General features: G+C 40.1%; 1 protein-coding gene across 2 annotated transcripts; it reads left to right on the top strand.

Moving 5' to 3' along the window:
• The first annotated feature begins 17,282 nt into the window (after nucleotides 1-17,282).
• LOC132127380 (prolactin-releasing peptide receptor-like) lies at nucleotides 17,283-20,945 on the top strand. Of its 2 annotated transcripts, none has more exons than XM_059539221.1 (3): nucleotides 17,283-17,435; nucleotides 19,145-19,603; nucleotides 20,304-20,945. In XM_059539221.1, exons 2-3 carry the CDS (start codon nucleotides 19,176-19,178, stop codon nucleotides 20,938-20,940), a joined length of 1,065 nt encoding a protein of 354 aa, XP_059395204.1. In that variant the 5' UTR covers nucleotides 17,283-17,435; nucleotides 19,145-19,175; the 3' UTR covers nucleotides 20,941-20,945. The 2 variants fall into 2 exon arrangements, with proteins under 2 accessions (XP_059395204.1, XP_059395203.1); XM_059539220.1 differs by having other exon boundaries at nucleotides 19,148-19,603.
• The last annotated feature ends 1,581 nt before the right edge of the window (nucleotides 20,946-22,526 follow it).

Here is a 22,526-nt window from a genome sequence, read left to right on the forward strand (position 1 = left end):
TGAGGAAAGTGAGTCGTTCGCTGCGTGAGGAAAGTGAATCGTTCGCTGAGGAAAGTGAGTCGTTCGTTGCGTGAGGAAAGTGAGTTGTTCGCTGAGGAAAGTGAGTCGTTCGCTGATTGGCTTATAAGTAAACAATCCCCCACGTGGGGTGCATTCTTGTGATTGGCTAAAACAAGGGAGATATCTGATTGGTTGCAGATCATTCCCTGTTTAAAAAAAGGCATTTGTGTGTCGAGCCAAGTCAAGGGAGTCTCAAAATTCACACACAAATGCAGTGAAGTTCACAGACCGCGAGCAGTTTGTAAATCAAGATATATGTGTGTGTGCATCAGAAATACATTTCTGAATCTTGTCCTGTGCATTTGTGAATCTTGAGCGCTTTTGTAAATGTTGTTTGCATTTCTGAATTGTGTTTGTATTTCTGAATTTTGTGTGCATTTCTGAATTTTGTATGCATTTGTGAATCTTCTGTGCTTTTTAAATTTTGTGTGTGCATTTGTGAATTTTGTGTGCATTTGTGTATCCTGTGTGTGTATTTATGAATTATGTGTGTGCATGTATGAATCATATGTGTGCATATGTGAATGTAGTGTGTGCATTTATCTTTATTGAGACTCTTTTGGCTCCATAGTTCTACGACGATGACGCCCTGCTTCTTCACTCCTCAACTTGGTAGAAGAACACATTATAAAATGTATTGTGAAAAAAAACGATGAGAAAAAAAGATGGGAGTAGTAAATAAAATTTTATTGGACATACAAGAATGAATGAAACGTTAACAGTTGTGGTGTGCGTAACTAGGCAACCACGTTGTCGTTCACGTTGCATGACGTCATCGAAGTATGTCCCAGAACGTGCATAGGCCTACTCTTTTGCTACACACTCAAAAGTATGTACTTTTTCCTCACAAAAAAAGTACAATACTTTTAGGTCGTAGTATAAGTAGGCGAATTGGGACTCTGTGTCTGTGTGTTTCGCGTCTGCACTGATTAGCTTGTGGGCGTCTCCGTTAATTGTCATCAGCAACAGCTGTCACTCATTACTCATCCACTATATATTGGCTTTTCTCACGTCTTGTGTTTGTGAGATCGTTGTTTAATGTTGGTTACCCTGCCAGGGGTTGGCTTTAGTGTTGTCTGCGTTGGATGTCTGTGTTTTTCCCCAGAACCTCATCCACTCTCCACTCTCCACTCATCCACTCAGCCACGGACACTTACCTTTGGCTCTATTCCCCCGCAGTTCCTGTGCCATCCTCTCCTGTTGCCTACTCCCCGTCATCATCCGGAATACCCACCTTCTCTCCGCCATCATCCGGATTTCTCACCGCCTCACCACCACCACGGAGTATCGTCTTCTCAGCCTCATTGTTCCTTTGTGTCTTATTGTTCATCTCATTTCATTAAAACTGTTAACTCGCATCTGTTTCCTGACTTTCCTTCACCCCACCGTCACATCTTGCTATTACAAGTTTACAATCTGCAATTCTGCGTTTATATCTTGGAATTAACTTTTTCTCTGAATTCTGTGTGTATATCTAAAAAAAAATAATAATAATTCCACCACAGAAAAAAAAAAAAAAAAGCTAATTGCTACTTGTTCTTTCACAATTCTGACTTTTTCCGCGATTACGAGTTTACTTACATCTTACAACTCTATCGTGTCTTCTCAGAATTTCTAATTTATATCTCGCAATTCTGACTTTATATTTCACAGTTCTGAGAAAAAAAGTCTGAATTATTAGATGTAATGTCAGAATTGTGAGATATAAAAGTCGCAATTATCTAATTATATAGTGGAAACAAGCTTCCATTAAAATAATAATAATCAAATCAAACTGTTTACTACATTAAACACCCCCCAAATTACCAGGATGCATGCCTAAGAACAAACATGTGATACCTTTTCTCTCTCTCTCTCTCTCTCTCAAAAAATGCAAATTGCAGTTTCATGACTGGAAGGAAATAATTATGGTAATTATTTTCAGTTCACCCACCTTCAGCAAGTGTGGCAAAGCATTAATTTTAGACGCTACACAGCTCTGGAGTGGGTCAGCTTGATATTTCTCTGGCTGTCTTGCATCACACATCTGAGCATCTGTTAGATTTCAACACTTCGACATCAGGCATACAGCCCAGACTAATACAGAGCCAAATCTTATGGCTTATAAATATTCAACACCGGCCAAACAAATCTTGACATTGAATGGTTGCAAGTCGGTGTGTTTGGTTTGGGATATTGGTGTTTTGATAATATGTTAATGCATCGCCATGACGGTGAGGACAAGCTTCTGATCAGAGCACTGTGAGATGCCTTTACTCACTTTTTTGATCCTGACCATCTGTAACTTTTACTCTAGTGAAAAAAAAAACCTTTTCCAGAAAATTCAAACAGATTGAATAAATGCATGCGCTTCATAATTAATTAACAAAATCAGGTACAACATGTTCAAAATGGTGTCTTTTTCATGTATCTTCATAGTTTATGAATTCAAACCATGCCTTAAAGGGATAGTTCACCCAAAAATGAAAATTTGATGTTTATCTGCTTACCCCCAGGGCATCCAAGAGGCAGGTGACTTTGTTTCTTCAGTACAACACAAACTGAGATTTTTAAAGAGCAGGACATATGGTATTTTAAAGTGTCCTTTTATTGTGCTGGAGTCCCCTACAACAGGTATAAATGCATTTAAGGTCAGAAAACATTGTACTTTTCTCAGAATATGCATTTAATATTAGAGGCATTTGCCAGTGATTCCAAAATGATTAATTCCTAGCAAGTTGGGAGCAAACTCCTCCCTTCCATAAGCCTACTCTGCTCTGATTGGTTAGCTGGCCAAGCCTGTTGTGATTGGCACAGAAAGGAGTCCTTGAGCCATTTAGCCAGCGCTAACATTGACAAAGCACCTTCACATAAAACAAATCACGCTCCTAACCCTAAGGTTGCGGGTTTGAATCTCGGGCCGGCAATACCACGACTGAGGTGCCCTTGAGCAACTGCTTCCTGGATGCTGCAGTATAAATGGCTGCCCACTGCTCTGGGTGTGTGTTAATAGGAGATATGTGCACCAGACTTTTGTATTCTGGTAACCTGGTCTCACTGCTTCGGGTTCAAGCAGTTTGCATATGCTTCTTTAAATATGAAGCAGTTTTACTCAAGATGCCTTCAAAATAGATACCAATGATGATCATAACCAATGTCCTTCACATATGCGAAATGATATCTAAACGTTTTTTTGATTTTTTTATTCTTTACACTAACATTTATATAAAAGAATGGAATAAACCGTCAACAATAAAAACAGCTAGCTAGTTTAACTGATTATCTTCAAAGTCCATAGATATCACTATTATTTAATACAGCTGTTAGCACGTTCTCCGACAAGCGAAAGCAATGACACCTGTTTTCCGGGTTTGGTCAGGTGACATTCGACATATACCCTATTGAGATTGTAGATAGAGTTTCAATGGTCCATTTGGGAGATAGGTGGCAGTAAGGCACTTATAAGTCTGTGTTCCGCCGTAAAGCAAAAAGAAGAAGATGGCCCACAAGCAGGCTGTAGTGTTTTGAGGAGGTGTTATACAGGAGGGCAGGGCTTCATATTTTATTGAAGCATCCCTGGGCGCCGCCATTGGCTAGCGGACCCCCACCTGCTGTTAGCATTCCATTGACTCCCATTTTGCGAATAACTTTACATCTGACGCGTTTAAAGACTCCATTTGTCCATTCATTATTTCTAAAGAAACACAAAACTGTATAAAAGGCGCCATTACCTTGTATCTTACGTTGTGGCCCCCTAGAAGCAGTTTTTGTAAAAATAAGCTAACGATTGCGTCATAACCAGCGACTCTCTGTCGCACAGTACAGAAATTACCGTATGGACAGGAGGAGAAGGTCGCAGGCAATCTTTTACTATCTATGAGGCAATCAGGGGGACGTGGAGGCATTAAGTCAAGGGAGAAGCCCATAGAGAGTCCATAAAAGCAACGGGACAAAATTGATGATCAACAGGATGATCGTTTTAAGTCTTTTTACAGCAACGTATTGTCATGAGCCTCAGGGTTTCATTTGGTTTTGTTTGTGTATGTTTTAGCCATGATTCCCATTAACATCCATTTTAAGACTGACAGACTGCAACGGTTTGTGACTCTCTGTTTGTGTTCTACTTAAGAAACAAAGTCACCTAAATCTTGGATGCCCTGGAGATAAGCAAATAAACATAAAATTTTCATTTTTGGGTGAACTATCCCTTTAACAGTGGAACTGAGTCATTTTAAATGGTCTGTTTTTCTGCTCATCGTCATCGTCATGTCCTCTGGAAAAAAAAATCAAACGTATTATTTTGATGAAACTCATCTTTACAACTATTCAAATAGTGGAAGCATTGTAATTAACTGCACACTCACAAAAGGTCAGATCATTGTGTAAAACTGCTGCATCAGTCGTTTGAATATGTTGTTCTTCAGACACATCAGTCTGAAATGAGTATCCCAAGGTTTTACTGCAAAATGAGATGCAAAAACCTGAATGCAAACTTAATGTTTACACTGTCAATCAATATGAGGACCTGATATTAAAAAAATATATATTTTTCCAGCTAATTAATTTTTACCTTCCGGTTCATGCAAACGAAACTATTATGTTACTGTTGTTAAAGATGAACAAAGCACCTGCTGAGGGAATACAGGATTTGATATTTGTTAAGTCTGAAATGGCATACTACCATTTGACTCATACTAATGATACTATTTATAATTTCATACATTTATGAAATGTTACAATGCATGTATAATGTTACAAAAGATTTATATTTCAAATAAATGTTGTTCTTTTGAACTTTCTATTCATTAAAGAATCCTGAAAAATGTATCATGGTTTCTACAAAAATATTAACTGTTTTCAACCCTGATAATAATAAGATTGTTTTTGTTGTTGTTGTTTTTTTGTAGGAAATCAGTATATTAGAATGATTTCTGAAGGATCATGTTGCCATTAAACAGTAAAAAAAATATGCAGTACTGTGCAAAAATACACAATACAATTGTGCTTGCTATGACTTTCCATTTCATGTGTGATGAATGAACTGTAAGTAAAATCATCTATGACTTTCAATATCTATTTGATTGATTTGAATAAGTGATTTTCCTTTTTTTTTTTAAAGCAACTGATTGCTTTACAGAAATTCTGCATAAAATGCAAAAAAGAAAAATAATAATGTAACAGTGAATATTGGGGGCTCGTCCGGGATGTAGGGGTCTAAGGTAAGGGAGTAACAGAGTAAAGTAAACATAAAATTGGTTGGGGTGAGTGTGTGCCAGTTTTTAAATTATTGGCAGTATGGTGCATATGCAAACTACTCGGTATGCAGAAAGCAGTATGATGGCATTCCATTCTCAACACTGCAGCCATTTGGATCTTTCCTCATCTAAAAATGAATGAGAAAAAACTGATATCTGATATCTGTGTGTTTCCATGAGAAACTTCCTTGACTTTTTCCAGGTTGTCTTGAATCAATTTGTGTCATGCTCTTGCATAATAATGCTTACATCCTTGAAATTTCAAAGCAAGAGAGTTTATTGCGAATGCACTCTACAGAGAAAGCCAAAATTATAGTTTTAGCATTAATCATGAGCTAGCATATGCTACTGCTCCAGCATCATACGACATTCCCTGACATGGCTATTAAAATAAGCCAAGTGTTGAATCACAAGAAAATACAAACAGCATAATAATTAGCGACAGCTTTCAAATCTTGCGGAGTCCGTGGCACCATCTCTCTGGATTAGCATGGAGCATCGACTGAATAGCACCCAAGAATGAATGAGGTCAAAAATTCTGAAAACACATTTGGTAACCTGATTACCAGTGTTGGGGACTAGCTAACTAGAAGTTGTTATGCTACAGATACTAACAAACTAACATATGTTAAAAATGTCAATGTTAGCCTATGCTAATTTGGCTGGTTTTAGCTGGTTTAAGATGGTCGCACTGGTTTTGCAGCCTGACCAGCAGTTGCTCAGCTTTTAGGATAGATAAAGCGAAAATAAAAACGGCCAATAAGGTTTCATGTCAAATGGCATTTAATGCAGGCCATAAATTATTATAGCCTATTTAATTATAAATCTATTCATTCATTCTCATTTGTTGTTATTTATTGTCTTCTATCATGTTTTATAATATTAAATGTAGAGTTTACAAACTAAATACATTTTCAAAGTAGGCTACACAAAACCTTAAAAAAATTAGAAGAAAGATTTCACCGAAATAACTTACTGTATGATAGATTTAGTATTCAATTTGACTGATTTTGAGAGTTTTTTCAGTGAAGAATCTATTAGACTGAAAAGGCAAACTCATTCAAGCCATTTGACATGAATAAGACTGTATTGTTTGTATTGCATGATTAATTTGCTTGCAAATTGGAGAAAAGATGCTTTAAAGCCACATACTAAATACATGGTAAAGCAACGTGAATGGGGCAAGAAGAACACAGCAAAAAATATGTTTAGTGACTACTCAAATTTGACCGTAAAATTATAAAACTACTTCGAGGTTTAACCATACACTGTATTTAAATCTGTTTGAGAGGAACTGCATTTATCACCCAATCAGTGAAATCACGCAACATTTCAAAGCATCAGATGATTTGGTGAGTTTTATGTGAGCTGCAAAATTTGTCTCTTGCTTCTTGCTGCTTCTCTTCCTCTCTTGTTACTTTAGTTATATAGACTATTGTTTGCTGTAGATTGGAAAAAAGCTTACAGAAAATTACTCTTCCTTACGCTTTCTATAAAATGTTTAGAGAGAGAGAGCGAGAGCACCCAGGATACAGGACCTATATACACCACAGGTCTGATTGCTCATGAAAACCAGCCTGGCTGTTCCAGCACAATGGTCCCTTATCAGAGTAGAGTACTGCTCTCTTCATCAGTGGTTCACATACATGCACAATATAGTGCACTTACAGTCAGCCTATGAAAATCATGAATGTAGCTTTAGAATTAAATCTTATTCTGTCTGTCTGTTTTTCTTTCTAATCACATTGAGAGAAATCCAAATATTAATCGGCTATGCAGTCCAGGTGACCGATTTTTCCTATACTGTACATACATATATATCTGTGTGTGTGTGTGTGTTTGTGACCCTGGACCACAAAACCAGTCTTAAGTGTTAATTTTTCAAAAATAAGATTTATAAATCACATGAAAGCTGAATAATTAAGCTTTCCATTTATGTATGGTTTATTAGGATTGGACACTATTTGGCCGAGATACAACTATTTGAAATTCTAGAATCTGAGGGTGCAAAAAAATCTAAATACTGAGAAAATCTCCTTTGAAAGTCGTCCAAATGAATTCTTAGCAATGTATATTACTAATGAAAAATTTCATTTTGATATATTTACGGTAGGATATTTACAAAATATCCCCATGGAGCATGATCTTTACTTTTTTATACTAATGATTTTTGGCTTAAAAGAAAATCGATAATTTTGTTGTTGTTTTTTTTGGCTACTGCTAAAAATATGACCCAGTAACTTAAGACTGGTTTTGTGGTCCAGGGTCACATACACACACATATGTTAACAAGTTAAACTAACAAGTTATCAAGTTAAATTAAATTATGGTTAATTAATGCCCCCTTTAGGATGTAAGGATGTAATAATTTGCCTCATCAGCTGTCATTGAAATGGTATATCATTACATTTTATATACATAAATAGAGAGCGGTATTTAGTGAACAATAATCAATTTAAAAAACCCTCAATACTTCTAAATCTTCTGCAGAGACAGATATAGAGCACAGATTGCTCATCCTTCTCTAAATATGCCTTGAATTCAACGTCAGAACAATATCGTTTCATTGACGTGTGTTCTTCAAATAACGCACATGCCTACTGCACTACAAAGACATGAGAGGATAACAAGCACAGATGCACGAGAGAATTTGAATGGAGAGCCCTCAGTGGTTTAAAAGACTTTTCTCATCCCAGTGCACAAACCTTCAGATCATCTATTCAGACTCCTCAGAAATAACGGCACAAGCAGGAGCTGAGATGAATAATGTATGTGGAATGATGAAAGAAGACACTTTTTTGCCTCCAGGCAGCATTTGTTGTTACGATGGACACAACCAGCAAAACAACATGACCACGTCAATTATTACTGTTTTATCTACCTCTAAATTATATATATACACTAAATCCATAATAACACTTCCTCCAATGACAAAATCCATCTCCTGTGTGCTTTCACATCAAAATCCACTTTAAAAATGTTTTCACTTGTAAACGGTTCATTTTGTGCATATTTATCTCCTGCTACAGATGAAACAACTTTTACATTTAGCAGATGGTTTTATCCAAAGCAACTTATAGTGCATTCATGTAATACTTTTTTTTTTATCAGTATGTATGTGTCACAGTGTTTGGGTTGTGTTCCCTGGGTTTCCACTAGGTGTCCTCAGTTCCCACGGTGTTTATCATATTATCACTTCCTGTCTCCTTATTTGGTCACCTTCCTCCTTTATCCTTTTGTGTATTTATACCTGGTCTGTCTGAGTCTTTGTCACGGAGTCCTTGTTGTATGTGAGATACAGTTCATGTCTATTGTTTTTCCGTAGTCTTGATCTTGCCTTGTGTTTTGTCTGTTCCTTGTCTATTTTGATATTCTGGTTTTGACCCTGCCTGGACGGTTTACCCCTTTGGATTACCCCTTAATAAATATCATACCCGCACTTGGATCTCTCCGTGTTTCTTGTATCACCATACGTGACAGAAGGACTCCGTCCAAGCGAAGATCCAGCGGTATGTCTGCTTATGTCTCCTCCCCAGCCACAGAGCCTAGAGATTCCCAAGACGGTTAACGTCATGGCTGCTGAGCCAGCGCCTCAGCACAAGATGGCTGCCAGCCCAGTGCCACAGCACAAGATGGCCGACAGCCCAGCGCCACAGCACAAGATGGCCGCCAGCCCAGCGCCACAGCACAAAATGGCCGCCAGCCCAGAGCCACAGCACAAGATGGCCGCCAGCCCAGCGCCACAGCACAAGATGGCCGCCAGCCCAGCGCCACAGCACAAGATGGCCGACTCAACGCCTGAGTCTCCAGACAAGGTGTCACCGACTCGCCATCATAGAGGGCGGAGGAGGAGGAGACATGCGTCTTCCGTTCCTCAAAGCCCGGAGGACGTTCCCGAGGCGGTGCCCGATGCGGTTTTGGAGGCCGAGGCGGTGCCCGATGCTGTTCCGGAGGCTGAGGCGGTGCCCGATGCCGAGGCGGTGCACGATGCTGTTCCCGAGGCCGAGGCGGTGCCCGAGGCCGTACCCGAGGCGGTGCCCGAATGCCGTTCAGGAGGCCGAGGCGGTGCCCGATGCTGTTCCGGAGGCCGAGGTGGTGTCCGATGCCGAGGCAGTGTCCGTTGCCGTTCTGGAGGCCGAGGCGGTGCCCGAGGCCGTTCCCGACGCGGTGCCCGAGGCCGTTCCCGACGCGGTGCCCGAGGCCGCTCCCGACGCGGTGCCCGAGGCCGCTCCCGACGCGGTGCCCGAGGCCGCTCCCGAGGCAGTGCTCGAGGCCGTTCCAGAGGCGGTGCCTGAAGCCGAGGCGTCTCACGTCTCCACAGGCAGTCCTAAGTCAAGTCAGGTGCCCATTGACTTTCCAGAGTTGAGTCAGTTCCCGGTTGACCCTCCAGAGTCGAGTCAGGTGTTCATGGACCTTCCTGAGTCAGGGTTAGTCACCGTCGACCATCTAGAGTCAGGGCTAGTTCCTGTTGACCCTCCAGAGTCGAGTCAGGTTCCAGTTGACCCTCCAGAGTCGAGTCAGGTTCCAGTTGACCCTCCAGAGTCGAGTCGGGTTCCAGTTGACCCTCCAGAGTCGAGTCGGGTTCCAGTTGACCCTCCAGAGTCGAGTCAGATGTTTGTGGACCCTCCAGAGTCAGGGTTAGTTACCGTTGACCCTCTAGAGTTAGGGCTAGCTCCTGTTGATCATCCAGAGTCGAGTCAGGTTCCAGTTGACCCTCCAGAGTCGAGTCAGGTTCCAGTTGACCCTCCAGAGTCGAGTCAGGTTCCAGTTGACCCTCCAGAGTCGAGTCGGGTTCCAGTTGAACCTCCAGAGTCGAGTCGGGTTCCAGTTGACCCTCCAGAGTCGAGTCAGATGTTTGTGGACCCTCCAGAGTCAGGGTTAGTTACCGTTGACCCTCTAGAGTTAGGGCTAGCTCCTGTTGATCATCCAAAATCGAGTCATGTTCCAGTTGTTCCTCTTGAATCGAGTCATGTTCCAGTTGTTCCTCTTGAATCGAGTCATGTTTCAGTTGTTCCTCTTGAATCAAGTCGTGTTCCTGTTGACCCTCCAGAGTCGAGTCAAGTTCCTGTTTACCTTCCAGAGTCGAGTCAGGTGACTGTTGAATTTTCAGAGTCGAGTGAGGTTCCGGTTGACCTTCCAGAGGCTAGTCAGGTGCTTGTGGACCCTCCAGATTCAGGGTTAGTCACCGTTGACCTTCCAGAGTCAGGGCTAATCACCGATGACCATCCAGAGTCAGGGCCAGTCACTGATGACCTTCCAGAGCCAGGGCTAGGTACCACGGACTTTCCAGAGACAAGGCTAGTCATCGTGGACCGTTCAGAGTCAGGTCAAGTCACTGGGTGGCCTTCTGCTCTGCCCTGTTGGACTCCGGCATCGACCACAGGGGCGTGGGGGTCATCTGCTCTGCCCTGGGGGACTCCGATGTCGACCACGAGGACGTGGTGGTCATCTGCTCTGCCCTGGGGGGCTTCCGCTCTGACCACACGGACGTGGTGGTCCTCTGCTCCACCCTGGGGGGCTTCCGCTCTGACCACGCGGACATGGTGGTCCTCTGCTACGCCCTGAGGGGCTTCCGCTCTGACCACACGGACGTGGTGGTCTTCTGCTCCGCCCTGGGGGGCTTCCACTCTGACCACACGGACATGGTGGTCTTCTGCTCCGCCCTGGGGGGCGCTTGCCCTGACTACAAGGTTGTGGTGGTCTTCCGCTGCGCCCTGGAGGACTCTGGCCTTGACCACAAGGGTGTGGTGGTCTTCTGCTCCGCCCTGGGGGGCTTCATGTTGTTTTTTCCTTTTGTTTTTGTGTTAATGTCTGTCCCTGTTCCTTTCTGTTAGTCTGGCCCTCCGTCCCTCCCCCTGAACCTCCTCCGGTCCTCCTCCCTCCTGGTCTTTCTGTGTTGTGTTTACATTCTGGTGCCTGTTCCCCATGTTTTTCTTTTCTGGCCCTCCGTCCCTCCCCCTGAGCCTCCACCTGTCCGCCTCCCTCCTGGTCTCTGTTTTGTGTCTGTCTTGAAGCGTCTGGGAGCCGCTCCGTAGAAGGGGGGTACTGTCACAGTGTCTGGGTTGTGTTCCCTGGGTTTCCACTAGGTGTCCTCAGTTCCCACGGTGTTTATCATATTATCACTTCCTGTCTCCTTATTTGGTCACCTTCCTCCTTGTTTAGTTAATTGATTGTTCCCCACCTGTCTCCTGTTTCCCCATTATCCTTTTGTGTATTTATACCTGGTCTGTCTGAGTCTTTGTCACGGAGTCCTTGTTGTATGTGAGATACAGTTCATGTCTATTGTTTTTCCGTAGTCTTGATCTTGCCTTGTGTTTTGTCTGTTCCTTGTCTATTTGGAAATTCTGGTTTTGACCCTGCCTGGACTGTTTACCCCTTTGGATTACCCCTTAATAAATATCATACCTGCACTTGGATCTCTCCGTGTTTCTTGTATCACCATACGTGACAGTATGTTTCCTGGAAATTGAACCCACAAACTTTTGCACTACTAACGCAATGCTCTACCACTGAGCCACAGGAACTTTTTCAGCAAGACAGCAAGAGGCCCAAAGTGATTATTAGATTTATTACTTATAAACATGCAGCATTTTTGCTTTACATGGCATTAGCCTAATTGATGGACTGGAGTGGTGTGGATTGCTTGTGGACTATTGTGATGTTTTTATCAGCTGTTTGAACTCTCATTCTGACGGCACCCATTCACTTCAGAGGATCTATTGGTGATGTAATGCTAAATTAAATTAATAAATCTAAACATCAACATCTTGATTTGTCTTTTCCTTTTTGTTTTTCAATGATTGTATAATGTGATATCTCAGAGTGAAAAGGGATATAAACGGTGGAAAACGAAGGCAGAACTTGATTTTATCTATTATTGGTTGACCTCACAACAGTTTGCCATATAAAATCACCAATGACTGAAAGCACTTGCATTTAATGGAACAGCAAACAGAAATAGGGCTTCATACTGAGAAAGACTGACTAACTCTTTCAGCTTGTCAAAGTCTACCTCTAGTCAAAATGTCTTTTCAACAAAACTGAAAATGTTTTCTGAATGCACGTACACCCAGTGCAGCACTGCCATGGCATCACGTACCCCCTAAGATTTTTGAGCCAATTGGATTTTGAAGGCAGCCTCCAAAAGACAAAAATAGCCAATTCATATTTTTTATATTTGGTACAATCATACCAGCATGATTGGATCTTTCAGTGCGTCACATAACCAGCTGCTAAATTCAAATCTGCATTCGCCTGGCTGGTGCTGAGCCAGATCGAACTTTGTTCAGATTGAATTTGATTAGAATGAATGCCTGCATTACTCGTGCCCCCTCAGAAATAATGAGTGCATGACGCCCATGAGCACTGCTCATTGTTTGCTGGAGGTAGAACATCATGCCTTGTAGATCTTGACAAACACATGTTAGCAAAGGGCCTTTGCAGGGTGATGAGTTTCATTCACACTCATTTTCAGTTGGACAAATTGATATTGAAGGCATAGTTCACTCAAAAATCTGTTTTTTTTTTTTTTGGCATAATTTACTCACTTTCATGTTGTTCCAAACCTGAATAAAAGACTTACAGGTTGTACAAGTTTTGAACTACATGGGGGTGAATAAATGACGACAGGTTTATGCTTCCACAGAGAAAACACTCCACATGCTCTGTACAAAAATGACAAATAAGTGAATTTGTTATGATGGTCTTTCCACGCAGACTGAGCACATGACACGTAATGAAACCCATGTGGCATTCAGTGCGCATACAATCAGGGCATTCATTTAATTCACCACTCATACCAGAATGTGTTCATTTCCCATAGCAACATGTAAAAGGCAGATTAGTGAATAACATTAACAAGATTTCAGCGTCCACAGAGATGTTTTCTGAGCTTTTTAAGAGACTTTTAATCAGATTCTCAACTGTGACAACGAGCTAACAAACATATAGAAGGGAGGAAAGCAAAAGGCGGAATATAAGAATGAAGTGGAGCCAAAATAAAGATGTTCGTCATGAGAAAAGGAATTATGTTGTGAGAATAGCCAAGAGCTGTGGTCACTAAAAAACTAAATGGATGGGTGTTTTGTGAGGAGGGGAGATAAAAAGCGCACTTTAAATGCACTTTCTTCCAACAGAGCTGACGCCTTGGATTAATGCACCCAAAATGATTTATCACCCTTTGACGCCTATGAAAGAAAATGTTCTGCTACATAATAACAAAGCAAATAAAAGCCATTAACAACCAGAGAAGACACATCTGCTGTTGCCAGGCAAACAGCTCTCGGACAGCAGGATGGTAACTGCCATGAGCATGTGGAAGCCTTCGAGACCTGATCAAATAAATCTAAATTAAAGGCCAAAGTCACATTTATTCAATAATAAATGTCAAATGACATTTAAATTACATTTAATGTAATATAAACACATTTAATTTAAATTGCAGGAACAATCTGAGACTGACAAATCATCATCATTCTGCACAGTCTGTCTGTCTATCAATCCATGCATCCATCCGTACCAAAATAAATAAAATAGCACATAATACTGTGTATTTTTTTAAAAAAAAAGTATACATATTATGTAAAAAAAAGTACAAGCAGAAACTGATTATGCAAATACCAAATTAGCCAGAAATCCTCATAGAGTAAAATATATTACAGTAATGTTTGTAGAAAATAATGTGTGCAGAAAGAGACCAGAAGATTTTAAAAGTCAATTGTGCTCCCAAGTGCCATACACGACTCCCAAATTATTAAATAATGTAGCCGAATATAAATTAAAAATTCACTTGTGTGAGTAGAAGCTTGTCCCTTGTATATTCTGATAATGTGCAGCCAATATGATGTTAATTTAGCTTGCACTACCCCCACTCGCTGATGATGTCAGGTGCCACATTATGTTTTCCCCTCAAGCCAAGCTCTGATATATGAAATGTCCACAGACAAAGATGCGCAAAAGAGCATTTCTCTGAATGTCAGACCTGTGTGGCATGCTTTCAAGTATTTTGTTTATCTCTTCATTACCAGCACACTCTGCAGCAGTGGGACATTACTGTTAAAAAGGGTGGTTTAGAGAAGATGCTTTGAGTAGATCATCAAGATAACTCGTTAAAACATAGAGGACCAAAAAATCAACTCATTAATACATGGTAGGCCAAAAAACAATCACAGCTAAGATTAAAATGTGATAAAAGCACTTCAAATCAAGTCAAGACAAATCAAGTCTCAAAAGCCAAGCAAATAAAAATAGTGTCACTAAATGGTGGTGTAAATTAGTTTTAGTGTTTTTATAGGTCATTATTATTCATCAGAGCAGGTGTTTGTCTGACAGGTGCTTGTTATTGGCAGCACAAAAGAGCTGATTTCTGTTCCTCAGGCCATGAAATGTCATCATTTAAAACTTGCCACATAAGTAACAGAAAATGAATGTAAGCTCATTAGTTTGACTCATTATTTCGCCATCTAGGCTTGTATCAAATTAGCATTTTTTTCCCAATTTTACTTTATTTGAATGGTGGTGTTTTGTGTCACTAACCTATAACGTTAGCTACTATGTAATGTTTCTCTGTTTCAAATGAATAGTTCAACTTGACCCCCAAAACTTACATTCTGGCATTATTTACTCCCTAATGTCATTCCAAACGTTGTTTAAAAATAAAAAATAAAAAGTAGACGAAGCGTAACATTTGAAAGCTACGGTTATTTTTCAACGTCCCTGCTGCTAATTAGTTAACATTTGTAATAAGAAATGAATGAACTAGCGCTGATAAAGCCATTCCCTCATATGGACAGCAGACAGAGGAAGATAGCATGTACGAATTATGACTTTATGATATTATGAATTATGATAGGTCGACGTTTTAGAGCCAATGTCGATCAGCTTAATTTTTCATTCGAGGGCGATCGTATGGAGGAATTATTGAGTCAGATTATAAACTAAAAGTCTAAAACTAAAAGCCTTAAACCAAATGTAAAAATCTAAATTTGAAACTTAAAGTCCAAGTCGAAAATTAATTTGGTATTTAGGATTGGGCATTTGGTATTTAGGATAGGGCATTTTGTATTTAGGATTGGGAATTTTCTATTTAGGGTTGGGCATTTGGTCATTTAGCCATTTAGGATTTAGGGTTGGGCATTTGGGGATTTAGGATTGGGAATTTGGGTATTTAGGATTGGGCATTTAATCATTTAGCCATTTAGGATTGAGGATTGGGGATTTGGGGATTTAGGATTGGGCATTTGAGGATTGAGAATTGAATGCAAATTAGGAGGCGTGGCCCAAATACTGGAGGCTGGGTTTGAAATGGCTGGTGCGCAGAGGCACCTTATGGACAGCAGAGGGAGCTCCCAGTGCTAAGGAGCACACTGTAATGAAAGTAATGTAATTACTTCTGACATTAGTAGATACACTCCTTTCACATTGCCATGCATTGAAGTAACTGCCATGTGATTAGTTGATTAGATAATTGCATTAATGAGAAATTGAACAGGTGTTCCTAATAATCCTTTAGGTAAGTGTATACATATACATATATACATACACACATGACATATGACATCAAAGAAAGTAGACGCCCTTTATGCTTTTGAATCGCTCTCGCAGTACTTTGATGTCATAAACCGATCAGTCTTACAGTGTGCAGCGCCGGTTCAAGTCAAACAAGCCTAATTTCTTTTCTCTCACAATCTTTATAAAATATATAGGCTATATAGCAAAAAAAAAAAAAAAAAAAAAACAGAAACAAGACCATCTAGTGGCAATGTGAAAGGAGTGTATCTACTAATATCAGAGGGGTTAACCGCAGTTTAAAAAAACAAAACAGCATGTCCCAATATAATATTTCCCCTACTAAAGCATGTTAGCAATATCAGCTTATATAACTAGTAGCTAATGTTAGCATCTTACCTGCTGCACTGTCTGCTGCTTTCTCGTCGTCAGACCGATAGCCCTCCTTTCACTGGTGACTTTGTGTTTGAGGCCACAAATGTTACAAAGCTGTCATTAAGTTGAAGTTATCACACAGTCCTCGCTCAAGCCACTCACTCGCTCTGTTTCATTACAGAAACAGAATTACATTACAATTACATTACTTTCATTACAGTGTGCTCCTTAGCACCGGGAGCTCCCTCTGCTGTCCATAAAGTGCCTCTGCGCACCAGCCATTTAAAACCCAGCCTCCAGTATTTGGGCCACGCCTCCTAATTTGCATACACTCCTCAATCCTCAATCCTCACATCCCCAATCCTCAATCCTAAATGGCTAAATGATTAAATGCCCAATCCTAAATACCCAAATTCCCAATCCTAAATGGCTAAATGACCAAATGCCCAACCCTAAATAGAAAATGCCCAATCCTAAATACAAAATGCCCTATCCTAAATACCAAATGCCCAATCCTAAATACCAAATTAATATTTGACTTGGACTTTAAGTTTCAAATTTAGATTTTTAGATTTGGTTTAAGGCTTTTAGTTTTAGACTTTTAGTTTATAATCTGACTCAATAATTCCTCCATACGATCGAGGCTCTCGCTCAACCGTACTGGCATAATAGCGGAGTTACGATACGTAAACCGTTTTTCAGACGTCTTTTTGGCATATGCCTATTTATGATATGTTAATTCACAATTTATTACACAATTTTGCAGATATGCCGTCCAATAGCCAGCGAACAGCGAACTAATTAACTGCTGTACAGTTACCTCCTCAGACCAACGAGATTTCGCTCAACGTTATCTGACAAATTTGTAAACTTTTGTGATGGATAGTGAAACGTTGTTTAATAAGTGAATGGAGATAGATAGATAGATAGATAGATAGATAGATAGATAGATAGATAGATAGATAGATAGATAGATAGATAGATAGATAGATAGATAGATAGATAGATAGATAGATAGATAGATAGATAGATAGATAGATAGATAGATAGATAGATAGATAGATTTTCTTTTTTGCCCTCTCTTGAGGAGGTTCGAGACTTCGCTCTTCAGTGACTCAGAAGTTGAGTTTCTTCAGTTCCTGCAGCACGCCACGTTCAGTCTCGCGCTCATTTCTGTGATTTGCTTGTTGGAACCGCATCGCACCGGAGAGAACGTGTATTCCCACTCCACTCAGAAGCAGGAGTATCTCTTTATCTTAGGTAATGTAATATACTTACATTCTAAAGCAAATAACTTTTTACTGGTAATTCTACTGTGCATTGATTTTTCTTATTTATGCAGTCAGCAGATAGGCTATAGGAACAGAAGGAGAGTTCTGTCTTCAGGCTGCAGTCTGTCAAGGGTGAAGAAAGCTAGGAATCTGTTTTAATTTTGCCGTTTGTGTGTGCTGTTTATAAGCTCTATAATGATTAAATCTTTTGTGAAAAATATTTAATATATAGGCTACCGCAGTTTCTTCACTTTGGTGGTACGGTAACTTACCCTTTTAAAAGGTACTGATTTGTAAAGTACTTCTAAAGTGTTAATATGTACCATTTAATAAGGTAGGCTACAAATATGTAGTATTTTAGCTTTTGTACCTCAGGGTAACGCCTAAGTGACAGCTTACCTTTTCTGAGTCTTGAGAGGTCGTTTGGGAAGCTCTAAGGATGTAACCGAAGACAGGATGCTTTATTTCTAAATGGAGAATAATTTTCCATTATTTATCATTATTATATTCTCCCTTTCCAGAGGTAACTAACACTTATGGTAAGAGAATGAATGGGTTAATTTATGGTACTGCAGACTCATTTCCACAAAGAACAAAATTATCTTGTCTGAAATTGATTCCTTTTCAGACCGTATAGGTTTTTATCTAATGTCCCCATTAGCAGATTATATGTGATAGGATGCTGCCCTTATGAATATTATGATATTACAATCTTGGTTTATGAACTCCAGACAATATAGCCTATTACTTTTTACAAGAAAATGTATACAGTACCTCCCAATTTAAAAGATCTTAAAAACTGCTTGCAAATGAACATAAAAAAAACAAAAACAAATAAGTAAATGCAGTTTACTTTATTTTACAAATCAATTCAATGTCAACTGCTTATCAATATTTTTTATGTATAATTAATTTTTAAGCAGGCAAACATATTGAATTAAGTTGCTTCTATTGAGGAATCCCAAATTTCATAGTGTAACTTCTATACTGTAGTTATCTCATACTTTACCATGCAATGTTTGAAAGGGGGCATTTTATGAAACTGCAAAGGTTTACTTTTGCAAACCTGAACTCTGCAAGATAATATAATGCCAATTGAATTTAAGCAGCGCTTACCTGTTAAGATTTGACATTTTTCATTCTTGTTTGTCTGATAGCAAAAGTACATTAATGTAAAAAATATATATATAGCCGCTTCTAATCCCAACTTCCATATACAACCTCTGTTTGAAATGAAGCATTTTACAAACTGGAAAGTTTTGCTTTTGCAAAGACCAAAGAATAATGCCACTTCATCAAATGACTGGCATTTCAGTATTTTTTTTATTTGCACAAACTACAAAAAACTTGAATTTAAGCAGCGTTTAAGATCTGACATTCATAATTATTGTTTGACAGTGAAAGTACACAGGCTGTTTGGAAAAATGCATCACAGCAGGCAAAGAGTGCTGCGTTTTGAAATGCCCGGATGCTTGGAAAAAGTGAACAAAAAGCTATTTTAAGACCTCCATTTTCTGAAGTCACTTTCACATAGGTACATTAGAGCATTTCAAATAACAACTGAGCAGTTATGCAACAACGTATTCAAGACTGAGCAAGAACAAATGTGAAAGTTTACAAAACTGGAAACCCAAACTGATCAGTCGTTAGTCTGAACATCACACATCAACCTGCGATGACCTTTGTGTTTTCGTCCAGCAGGTGGAGACAGGAGCGTTGTGATCAAAGAATGGAGAGCTCTGGCTGGCAAGATGTTGAAGAGCCTCCTGGAAGCCAAGTGTATGAGGTGATGGTGGTCCAAAACACCACGGCCCCTCACAACTATCCCTTTGCAGACGTCGCCCTGCTGCAGACCTTCAAGCCGCTTATCATCCCCTGTTACGTTCTTGTGGTGCTGGTGGGCGTCTTTGGTAACTACCTTCTGATCTACGTCATCTGCCGCTCGAGGAAGATGCACAACGTCACCAACTTCTTCATCGGCAACCTGGCCTTCTCAGACATGCTGATGTGTGTGAGCTGTGTCCCCTTCACGCTGGCTTACGCCTTCAGTCCTCACGGGTGGACATTCGGCCGCTTCATGTGCTACCTGGTGTTCCTGATCCAGCCCGTCACTGTTTACGTGTCCGTATTCACTCTCACGGCTATTGCGGTCGACAGGTGAGAATGGTATCAAAGCTAAGTGTGGTTAAAGTGGGTCATATCACTTGAATGAAAGGATGTCCAAAGGATATGCCCTGAATGATGGTTTGAAAGGACTTGGAGATCATAAGAGGTTTGTCTTAGGAAGTGAGGACTGCAGTTTGAGAGGAGGGTCACTATCCATGCTGTTTTGATGTTTGTTGACAAAAAAAAATTAATAATTGTAGAAAAATTTGCATTGTGATGTTTTCGTGACATATTGTCTCATTACTGATATCCAGTTTATTTCTACTATAAATATCAAAAATAAAAATGACGTAATAATATGAATTTTGAAAATTTACAATTTTATTTTTAAATTTGCATTGAATTAATGTTGATTTAAATAAATAAAAAACACTGTAACACTGCATTTCTGTATTTTTACTATAGTAAAAATACAGTTTAATTGATTGTGAGAATTAACGTGGTTTTAAAGGGTTAGTTCACCCAAAAATGACAATTCTGTCATTAAAGGGAACCTAACACACAATTTCACCCAATCTCATATTAATCTCGAGTACCTATAGAGTAGTTTTGCATCCTTCATATCTCCAAAGGTGTGAAATCACACAAGAAGGTGTGTTGATATTGCAAAAGGACAACAGAAAACTCTCAAATATATATATATATATATATATATATATAACAATGCCTAAATCTTTGTGTGTTGTAACAGGTATTATGCTACAGTGCACCCTTTGAAGAAGCGAATCTCAATGGCTGCCTGTGCTTACGTCCTGTCTGGGATCTGGCTGTTGTCATTTGTGCTGGTCGCCCCCGCTGTGGCCCACACGTATCATGTGGAGTTCAGAGACGAGGGTCTGACAATCTGCGAGGAGTTCTGGTTGGGCCAAGAGACGCAGCGACTGGTGTACGCCTACAGCACGCTGCTACTGACTTACATCCTGCCTTTATCCGCAGTCTGTGTCTCTTACCTCTGCATCTCGGTCAAACTCCGCAACTGTGTGGCCCCCGGACACCGAACACGTGACCAGGCCGAGGCCCAGCGGGCACGCAAGCGGAAGATCTTCAGGCTGGTGTCTCTAGTGGTGGCGGCGTTCGGAGTCTGCTGGCTGCCCATCCACGTGTTCAATGTCCTGCGCGACATCGACATCCGCCTCATCAACAAGCGCCATTTCCTGCTGATCCAGCTCTTGTGTCATCTGTGCGCTATGAGCTCATCCTGCTGCAACCCGTTCCTGTACGCCTGGCTCCACGACCGTTTCCGCACAGAGCTGCGCAAGATGTTCACCTGCCACCGTCGCATCGGCTTACCGGCCAACCAATGCGCCACAGCGAGCGTCGTGCTATGATGCCACTCATGGCTTCAGAAAGGCTGAAAACACTAAGTGCTGTTTAAGATCTAAATGGCCCACAAAATGTAAATAGAGTATGTCTGGGTCCAAACCGACATGATGGATGGAAACCTTTGCTTAATTGAGGGACTGCAAATGCTAACTTGAATGATTCCTTATTTACAGTATTGAGATGATTCATTGCTATTTATTGAAATAAAAAGATGATTGTAACCTTCATGTTGTGCTTTTCTCAGAGCGCTCAAAAATTAGAGAAGCTTGAAAGGTTCCTCACAGCGATGCCATAACAAAAGGACCATTTTTGGTTCCATCATGAACCATTCAGTCAAAGTTTCTTTAAAGAACCATCTGTTTCTTACCTTTTTATGATCTAAAGAACCTTCTTTCGCCACAAAGAACATTATGTGAAACAGAAAGGTTCTTCAGATGTTAAAGGTTCTTTATGGAACCATTTAGACAGAAAAAGACATTTGCAACCCATTTTGCTCTGTTATGTGATGTTTTGTGAGTAAAAGGATGTAAAAAATAAAAAGGACGATAATTAATTTTATCCATCAGGAACTAAATGGATAGTGAGAAGTTTCTCTATATGTGAAAGGTGGAGATGTTGGTGACCTTTACTTAAAAAGTAATTGAAGGGTCTGACCAAGAACATCCGCTTTGCTGAAAGTTTACAAATTACAAAAAAAAAAAAAAAAAATCTGGAATTATGCAGAATAAATCCAGAAACTTGTATTAAACAAGTAAACAGGGACCGTTTTGCTTTCATTTATTTTGACGTCATTAATGCGTCTTTTTGGCCATTTACTTTTCCATTAGCAATTTCCTGCTTATGGCTCAGGAGGATTTTGTGATCATTGAGTACACTATAAATGTGCAGTGCAATATGTGAGCACTCACATGATAATCAGAGATATTAAAGGAGCATTGGGTAGGTTCTGAAATTTCTAACCGTTACTGACACCAGTGGCCGTTAGAGGAACTGCAGCCAGTCTCATGCTCGTTCTCAGTGCGCACGCTCTTTTTTTTTTTTTTTTTACTTACGAGGAGTGTCCGTGAGTGTCTGAATTGTGCTGGAGGCTGGTCGCTTCTTTCCATTCGCAGAGTCCATTTGAAAACACTATTGCCGCTGCTTACTATAATGGCTGGCGTGCCGTACGGTTGTAAGCCCAAGTAGATGAGAACGCGCATGACGTCACATTTTGTGAATTTTCGCGCCAATTCGGGCCCGACTCCTCCACACACAATTGAGCCTACAGGCTGATAGAGGCAACCGTGGTGGACAGTCGAGGTGTCATTCTTTTTTTTACATCATGGTTGGCTCATACATGTACAAATGAAAACTCTATCTTAAAGATTTTTTTAAGTAAAAACCTCCACATAGCTCCTTTAATGTCTGATTCATAATGAATGGAAGAGCAAAGGGTCAAGCATTTGAGTCAAACGCACACAAAAAGAAGAAAAACATATCTGTGCTTTGAGGAGAAAGCTTCTGCAAGTTGTTTAAATTATTGCATGCTATTCATTAAAACAAAGATTTGCATTTAATCAGTTGGCATTTGTCTTTTTTTTTTTTCTTTTTT

Source organism: Carassius carassius, chromosome 45 (genome assembly GCF_963082965.1).
Source record: "Carassius carassius chromosome 45, fCarCar2.1, whole genome shotgun sequence".
Taxonomy (NCBI): Eukaryota; Metazoa; Chordata; class Actinopteri; order Cypriniformes; family Cyprinidae; genus Carassius; species Carassius carassius.

Coding starts and splice junctions, on each gene's coding strand:
- LOC132127380 (XM_059539221.1), top strand. CDS start 19,176: ATGGAGAGCTCTGGCTGGCAAGATGTTGAAGAGCCTCCTGGAAGCCAA. Junction 19,604..20,303: donor ACGGCTATTGCGGTCGACAG/GTGAGAATGGTA, acceptor GTGTTGTAACAG/GTATTATGCTACAGTGCACC.